General features: G+C 46.0%; 1 protein-coding gene across 1 annotated transcript; it reads right to left on the reverse strand.

Annotated features, from left to right (window-relative positions):
• Nucleotides 1-1,729: 1,729 nt before the first annotated feature.
• LOC118981586 (secretoglobin family 1D member 2-like) lies at nucleotides 1,730-5,006 on the reverse strand. Its single transcript, XM_037038389.1, has 3 exons — nucleotides 4,866-5,006; nucleotides 3,044-3,231; nucleotides 1,730-1,874 (listed from the first exon to the last, which is right to left on the reverse strand). The coding sequence occupies exons 1-3, from the start codon at nucleotides 4,981-4,983 to the stop codon at nucleotides 1,845-1,847; spliced, it is 336 nt and encodes a 111-aa protein (XP_036894284.1). The 5' UTR covers nucleotides 4,984-5,006; the 3' UTR covers nucleotides 1,730-1,844.
• Nucleotides 5,007-7,518: the final 2,512 nt, after the last annotated feature.

Here is a 7,518-nt window from a genome sequence, read left to right on the forward strand (position 1 = left end):
GAGTCACTCTGCTGGGTGCTGCACTTCTAGAATGTGGATGTGAGGGAGGAGGATCACATGAGTTATGCTGTAGATATCCTCACATGTGAGTCCTGGAGTGGGGCATGGGCCTCACTTTCTTTTGGTGTCTTCTCAGTTGATTCTGAGAAAACAGAGGCAGGCTTGACAGGCCGTGGGTTGGACATACTTTATCCCCCTGGTTGTTATAGTAACAGTATGTCACCTTCCTGAAGACAAGTCAGGGCCAAGTGAGACTGAAAATTTCAGCCTTCCAGGACTATGTCGCCCATAGGTATATTCTATGAATGTGAACGCTTATGTGTTTAGAAACAAGGACAATGAGAACATTGGTTTTTTCATATCGTCAGTTCAGTCAGTACAGTCTCCAAAGAAGTTTCTTGTGTGAATACCACACCAGAGTAAAGTAAAGTGCTGCCAGAGGGATGGCAGTGCCATTCTGTGTGTGTCTGGGAGCTACTGCATGTCTACAGGTGTGCTGTGTGTGCCACCATGTGCACCACCTGTGTGCTCATGAGTGTAAGTTGTGTGTCTATGTGTAAAGATTTATTGTAGTATGTGTGAGTTAGAAAAGTGCCCACTGAAGAGGGGATGTGAAAGGAGCCTCACATTTGAGGTCATCAGCTGTACAGGGGAGAATACAGAGGCAAAGGGACTACCACCAGCCCTGTGCGGAAGTGTGATTCAATGTAACACAGGAGAAATGGCACATAGACAAGGATGACTGGGTAGAAAGCCTGGTGAGCAGGACTATGTGTTCAGAGGGTCCAGGCTCGGGGTGGTGCAAGGCCTTGTGTGCAACAATGACTGTGGTCCCCTGTGCTCCTTGCGTGGCCCGGTGTGTTTCTCAGGCTGGCCCAAGGGTGTCACAAGTGCTTGGGTTTACCAATCACACTGTAAAGACTGAATAAAAATGTATTTCAAAAAATAGAGACTAATGACATTTCAGAGAATGTTCCCTGAAGTAATCAAAAGTACACATTTATTGTAAGGGCTTTGGACATAATTAATAAGAGTAGATAAGTCTTATGTTTTGGTTTCTGAATCATAGCTTGTCCTTCACACATCCTTCATAATTAGAGATGGGTTAGATCTAGTAATAAGTACTCTTACTTGAAACATTTAGGAAGCCATGACCTCTAGTGTTTCAAAGTTACAGAAGTAAGGTTGGAATTTGACTTGGAGAGTCACAGTGGAGTCGATAGGGAGGGTGTATCTCAAGGGGGGCCTCTCTGACCCAGAGGGCTGTTTAGGGGACCTGGGCACACAAGGTAAGGCCTCGATTGTGAGGATGGCTGTGGGGATGGGAAGACGAAGATATCAGGGATTGTTGGCCATGGAGGAGGCAGAACTTAGTGTACTCTTAGGTGTCAGGAAGCAAATGAGCTGAAGTAGGTTCATAACACCCCCGGAGCCCTGCCAAATCCACATCGCAAATCAAGGCACCGTGGTGTATCCTCCATGTTACAGAGTTTTTTAAATGTGAGGTGGGTGAAGATTGTGAGTTAGAAAGAAAACTCTGAATTTCCTGGTGTCCTCCAAATGCCATTCCATGTATTGTAAAGAAAGAGGCCAAGAGAGGTTTGAAAACACACAGAAAGGGAGATGGCAAGGTCGCCTCCCAGGGCAGAGACTGGAGAGATGTGGCCACTTTATGATGAGAACCACCCCAACTCCAGGGAGAGACTGTTTAACAAAACCAAAACAGGTGGAGAAGTGCAGGGCAAGTACTTTATTGAAGCAAGACGTTGAAACCTTCACATTTTCCAGGGGTGATCAGGCCATTCTTGAATGACAGAGGCACACTTGTGTAAGATATTTAAAGTCTAGCTGTTACATTTGGACTGTATAACTTTCTGAAACAGAGAACAAGAGATAGGGGTCATCAGTCATGCTGCCCCTGGGAATGACACTTTCACGGACTTCTGTTCACACCAATACGTGAGGGATGTTGCACCCAGGAAAGGCACCTGGAGCCATCAGGCAAAAAAACTGAGTGGGTGGGGAACTCAATAATACTGGTACAGTCAGAACAAACCATGCAGGACAGGGAAGATGAACATAGACAGACAAATAAACCCTGAGTGACCCAGGAGTGGGACTTGGGTTTCTCATGGAGTTGAGATAAAGTCAAGGGTTGGGCAGAGCATCCCAGGATATCCTTACTTAGATCCTGGACCTAGGGCTTTATCTTTTCCCTCTCAATTAGATGCAGGGTGAGAGAACAGGGTAGGACCAAGAAGATAGGAAGGACAGCCTGTGTGCAGGAGATGTCCTGTTTCCTTGAGGAAACCAAACTGACAGCACACGGACATCTCCACACAGAGAATCCACAGTCTGTGGCAATCTGTACCAAACCCAACTTCATTTCAGGGGTGGGCAAGCTGGGAAACTATTGTAATTATCTGTTTTCTTTCCCAATATATACGGGGAGTGTATTAGCTTCACAAGAGGCAGCAGAAGACATAAGAGGGAGGGTCTCTGAGCATTGGCCATGGTTGTTCTGGGTGGAAAAGTTGGGTTCATGTATAGGGAGGGCTTGCTCTGTGTGAGCTGGTGGAGCCCCAAGCATCCACCCTTCAATCCTGATGTAGGGCCTGGGCCTGCACCCTCTCAACTGCTGATTCCATCCAACATTCTCCACCCTCCCTGAGTCTCCCCAAGGATTGTGCCGTGGTAGGGGGAACTGGCGCTCCAATCTCTGAACCCTCTGAAAAAGTGAGGCAGGAGTGTCTACCCTTCATCATCACCATCTGGGTCCTGGTTGTCCTGCCTGGGACATTTTGTGGATGTGGTGCCCAGGAAGGTTATCTGAGAAGGAGGAACATGTGACACATAATGTACAGCTTTAGTCTAGCTCAGCGGGTGTCCTGTCATCATCCACCCTATGTCCACCAGTTTCTTTCTTTGAGGTGAGAAGAGGGGCAGGAGCCTCCCCACCCTGTGCCACAGTGAAGAACTCTGATATCCATCCTGGCTGTGCAGATGAGCAGAAGGCCCTATAGAGGAGGCAGAAACAACTTACCACAACACTGAAAATATCCTGCCTGTATTGACTGGGTATAAGGTCGACACATTGCTTCACTTGTACCACGGCCTCAGCAGCTTCTCTAGGTGGACGAAATTTCAGAATATGGATATTGTAGAGCTTTGCAGGATCCAAAAAGAAGCTTCGGAGTTCAGACATAAAAGCTGGACAGACTTTTGCATTTGCTGGAGTAGAAGAAGAAATACAATTGATATAAGGAAGTCACTTCTCCCTGATGGCCCCTGTGCTTAGTAGAACTAAACACGAATGCCAGGGAGTATATGGTCTCATCCCATGTTTGCAACAATGACAATGCAAAGTCCTAAAAAGCTGTGACATACTCAAATCATATAACGACCGCAGGGCTGGTGCTAGAAAGCAGGTTCAATGAGATGCAGCTCAGCTCTTCACCTGTGTTAAGTGCACACACACCTTTCCAAGACAATCTTGCTTTGCTGAAATTCACTTTCCCTGGGTTTCAGAAATTACGACTTGGTCTGTTGTTAGAGTGACACATTCTTTACTTTTGGACATCGGGGAAGAGGAGCTCTTAGTGATCAGTCTTTCCAGCAAAGTGGGAAGGGCCAGTCTCACAGAGGTCAGAACAGGGACCAAGACTGGAGGAGGGTAGGGAGAATGATTGAATGTTGGAAAATGCTCTTCTGAGAGTAAGTTAAACAGTAGAATTATGTCACTGGGTGAAAAGAGTTAAAGAGCTTAGAAAGCAATCCGAGGCTTACACATGAACCACCACTACCTCTTCTGGTCTGCATTAAATACAGAATTCCTTTGAGATGTTGGAAGGTGGCAACTAGGGCCTACTTTTGACTCCAAGGGGATTGTGCTGAGATCTGAAGTCACTGTACTTCCTAGTGTGGATTTTTCATCCCCAACCCCAGCTCTGTCCCCAGGTCTTTATAACCACCTGCAGCAGAGAACGTGTCCTACTAAGCTCCCATGTTACCTGATCAGACAACAACTATGCTGAGATGGGGACAGATCACTAGCAACATGAGAAAAGAGGAGGAGTTCAGAAAGTCAGATGGAGAAAGAGTAAAAATCACTTTGGTCAGAGTGGAGGGCATGACGCCACAACAAAATGCTGTTGGATGAGTGGCCAGCAGCACCTAGAAACACAACCAGTACAGCCCTGAGATTGCACTGGTTCTTTCAATCCTGGGTTGACTCCCAGCAAAGGAGCAGGGTATGTGCATGTGTTGAGTGCTGCTGTCTTGACGATTCTTGAGAGAGCCAGACAACACTGGCTCTTCTTGAACTGAAAACTCTCCGATAACCCTCCCGGCTATAGCATTGTAGGACTCTGAAAAAGGAGTTCAAAAGAATTTGGTTCAACTGGCACCCAAAACTCTGGGATGTTGAACAGCTCATAAGACTCAGAGCTGGCTCCTGGCACCCTTTGTCTTATTCCAAAATCACAACTGCTCTTGCTAGTGGCTGTGAAAACTGAGGATGAGAGGACTCTTGGCAGGTTGAGCATTTTGTTCAAGTCACAGCTCTGCTGAGAGAAAGAAGTGTCATGCAACCAATTCTTACCACATCCTGCCACTTCTGAACATAGACCCTAAACAGGGAGTGAGTCTTCAGATGAGAAGCTCTTCAAGTAGCCTGAAATATTTTTCTGGAATGTTCCAGGGTGTTGCAAGTTGATACAGCAGCCTTTGGGGTTCAGTGGGCTAGTCTACTATAATGAAGCTGCTTTGGGTCCAGATCCATTCTCCAATTCTTCCCAAATAAGTGACCTACTTCCTAGAAGGTACTTACCTGTGCTGGTGGTAGTCTGATTAGGAATGATACTCACCCTCATAGCAGAAAAAGGCCATAGTGACCAGCAGGACACACAGGGACAGTCTCATGATCAATGAAGCTTTGAGTTCAGCTTTAGCAAACAATGAGCAGTTAGCAGCTGGACTCATCATCCTGAGGAGCCCAGGGCTATTTGTACCCAGTGAGCCTCACAGGTCCTGCCCACTTGGACATGGCCAGTCACAAGGCCTGACTTCCAGCTCTCTCTCTTTTTAAAAGATTTTATTTACTTATCTTGAGAGGGGAAGAGAAGGAGAGAGGGAGAGAAATATCAATGTATGGTTGCTTCTCATGAGTCCCCTGCTGGGAACTGGCCTGCAACCCAGGCATGTGCCCTGACTGGGAATCGAACCGCGATCGTGTGGTTCGCAGGCCTGTGCTCAATCCACTGAGCTACACCAGCCAGGGCCCCAGCTCTCTTTTTCTCACTGTGGCTGAATTCCAACCCTTATGGTCACAGCCCCGGTGAGTTGATTGCGTAGCCATTGGTGGCACCATGCATAGCTCCTTTGTGGCAATCCTGAGGCTGGAGTTATACAAAACTACAATCAGTTTACTGGCAGGTGCCCCCCAGGTTTCAGATGCCTAACTGGAAGTTTAGAAATGTGGAATCAGTTGATTGAAAGGAGCCTTCTGAAAATTTAACTCCTTAATTGAGGGCTGTGACAGGTTTTGCTCATGTTTCTCAGCCTAGTGCCTGGGATAGAGAAGAGGATGGGCACACATTCCTGAAATGTTTGCTTTTGGTGCATCTTTAGTGCAAAGGGATGCTTGCTGGACTAGGGTAACTTTGGCAAGTCGAGGCAGAATGGTCACTGGTGTGGGGCATTTGTGAAGACATCAGTTGTTTAGGTCTTGAGGGAACACCATGCCAAGAGGAAGACTACTTCCCCAGCTCCCACCCTCCCACTCTCATCTAAGGTTTCAAACATGGTCAAGTCAGAGTTCCATCAAATCAAGTGGGAAAGTGTCCTGAGAGTTTTCTTGTCAGTGCGGAGGTTGGTACCTGCTGGGTCCTCAGGGTCCCAGCAGCAGCACCAACAGGGCCTGTCCTCCTCCTGTCCCCAGCCCCCAGGAGTTCAATGCTGATTGCAAGGAAGCCTGTGCCTGTCTAGAAATAAGGGTAGATTGGAGCTCTGTATACTTTCTGCTCCATTTTTTGTGAACCTAAAACTTTCCTGGAACTAAAGAGTAGTAAAGAACAAAGGCCCACATCCTGTTGGTCTCATTTTCTTCAAAAGAGAAGGAAAATCAGCAAAAGAAAAAAATCAATGAATTGGTCATGGTATGTAGATGGTGGATCACCTCTCTAAGAAATTTTCAATAACCTCCTGAGAAAACCTGTGAGAACAGATGAAAATTTCTGATGCAGCTGAATGCAAGTGGCCTGAGAACCACCCTCTCTTCCCATAAACCTGTCTCGCCCTGTGACTCGTTGGAGATAAGGGCACCACTGGCAATAGGAACTCCAGCAGCAACTAGAATACAGTGAGGTTCACACAGTTCAAAGAGGCAAAGCTTGAAAGAGAAAGTTGTGAAAATTTTCTCACAGATGTAACAAGGAATCTGAAAACACTCAGGCACACACACATTGTTGCTGAAGAAATATTAGAAAATGTAAAGCCAAGTATTCTCAGATTACTCTAGAGTTTCAATCCCGCCCACTTGAGAATCTTACTCAGGAAGTTTCACACATTCTTTTGAATTCTGTAGGGGTGTTTGGATCTTTCAAATTTATTCACTCACTGAGTTGTGAAGAAGAGCCCAATTTTAGGGCCTACCTGGTTTCAAGCTCAGTTGTCAAACTTTCGACTTGTGGGATCTTCTCCAAGATGCTGACCCCCTCAGCCTCAGTTTCCTCACTTGTACATGAAGGCTGAGAGCAAACAATTTATACGAGGGTAAATCATTAATTCAGGAACAATGCTCAGCACAGTAATTGGCATTAAAAGTCAGGTGTCCCAACTATGCAACAAAAAGAAAAAAATATGTGTGAAGTCAAAGAGAATAACCACCTCATCCCCAAAGACAAATATCAGACTGAATCTAATCAACTTTGCCAAGGAGCAATGTTGATTTATCCTAAATTCTAATTGATTGTACTTGTGAATTTGACTCTGGTTCCAGTGGAATTTCTCCTAGTTAAATAAGATCCTCACATTTCAATCATTTCATATCCTGTTTTATGATCACATCTAAGTAAGCGTTAGTGTTATTTTCTAATCGTAAGTACTGTGTACTGGAACTAAGAGTACAGGAGGGTGATGGGTGGGGTGGGTTCTTTATTCCAAGACACACAGAACCCCTGGAAAGTGGTCCTCAGCAGGATGCACTGGTGACAGGTGTCCTTCAACAGTGGTTGAAATTCCAGGGCTCCTTCAGCTCTCTGTGTCTAACGGGAACAGGAACGTGGGGGATGGAAACATTGGAAACATCATCACTTCTGGATCATGATGTCCACGTGTACTTTAAGATACAATTTATGTATCATCTCGAGATACTGGTTCTCATGTGCCACCTCCCCTACCTAAACATCCTTGTTCCCTTTTTCCAAGACAGATGATGTACATATGGTCTGTCAGATCCTACATGGCATTGACTCTGTATGTGCAACTCCAGTCTCCAAAGACCTCAGTGTGGGCAGTATT

This window comes from Sturnira hondurensis, unplaced genomic scaffold (genome assembly GCF_014824575.4).
Source record: "Sturnira hondurensis isolate 20B ecotype Veracruz unplaced genomic scaffold, ASM1482457v3 Scaffold0024385, whole genome shotgun sequence".
Classification (NCBI taxonomy): Eukaryota; Metazoa; Chordata; class Mammalia; order Chiroptera; family Phyllostomidae; genus Sturnira; species Sturnira hondurensis.

Bases quoted from the DNA above. Each gene is read 5' to 3' on its own strand.
- LOC118981586 (XM_037038389.1), bottom strand. From the start codon at position 4,983: ATGATGAGTCCAGCTGCTAACTGCTCATTGTTTGCTAAAGCTGAACTC. The intron at 3,232-4,865 runs GTGAGTATCATT...CTTCTACTCCAG, and splicing joins GGCCTTTTTCTGCTATGAGG to CAAATGCAAAAGTCTGTCCA. The intron at 1,875-3,043 runs GTAAGTTGTTTC...TCTCTGTTTCAG, and splicing joins AGGATATTTTCAGTGTTGTG to AAAGTTATACAGTCCAAATG.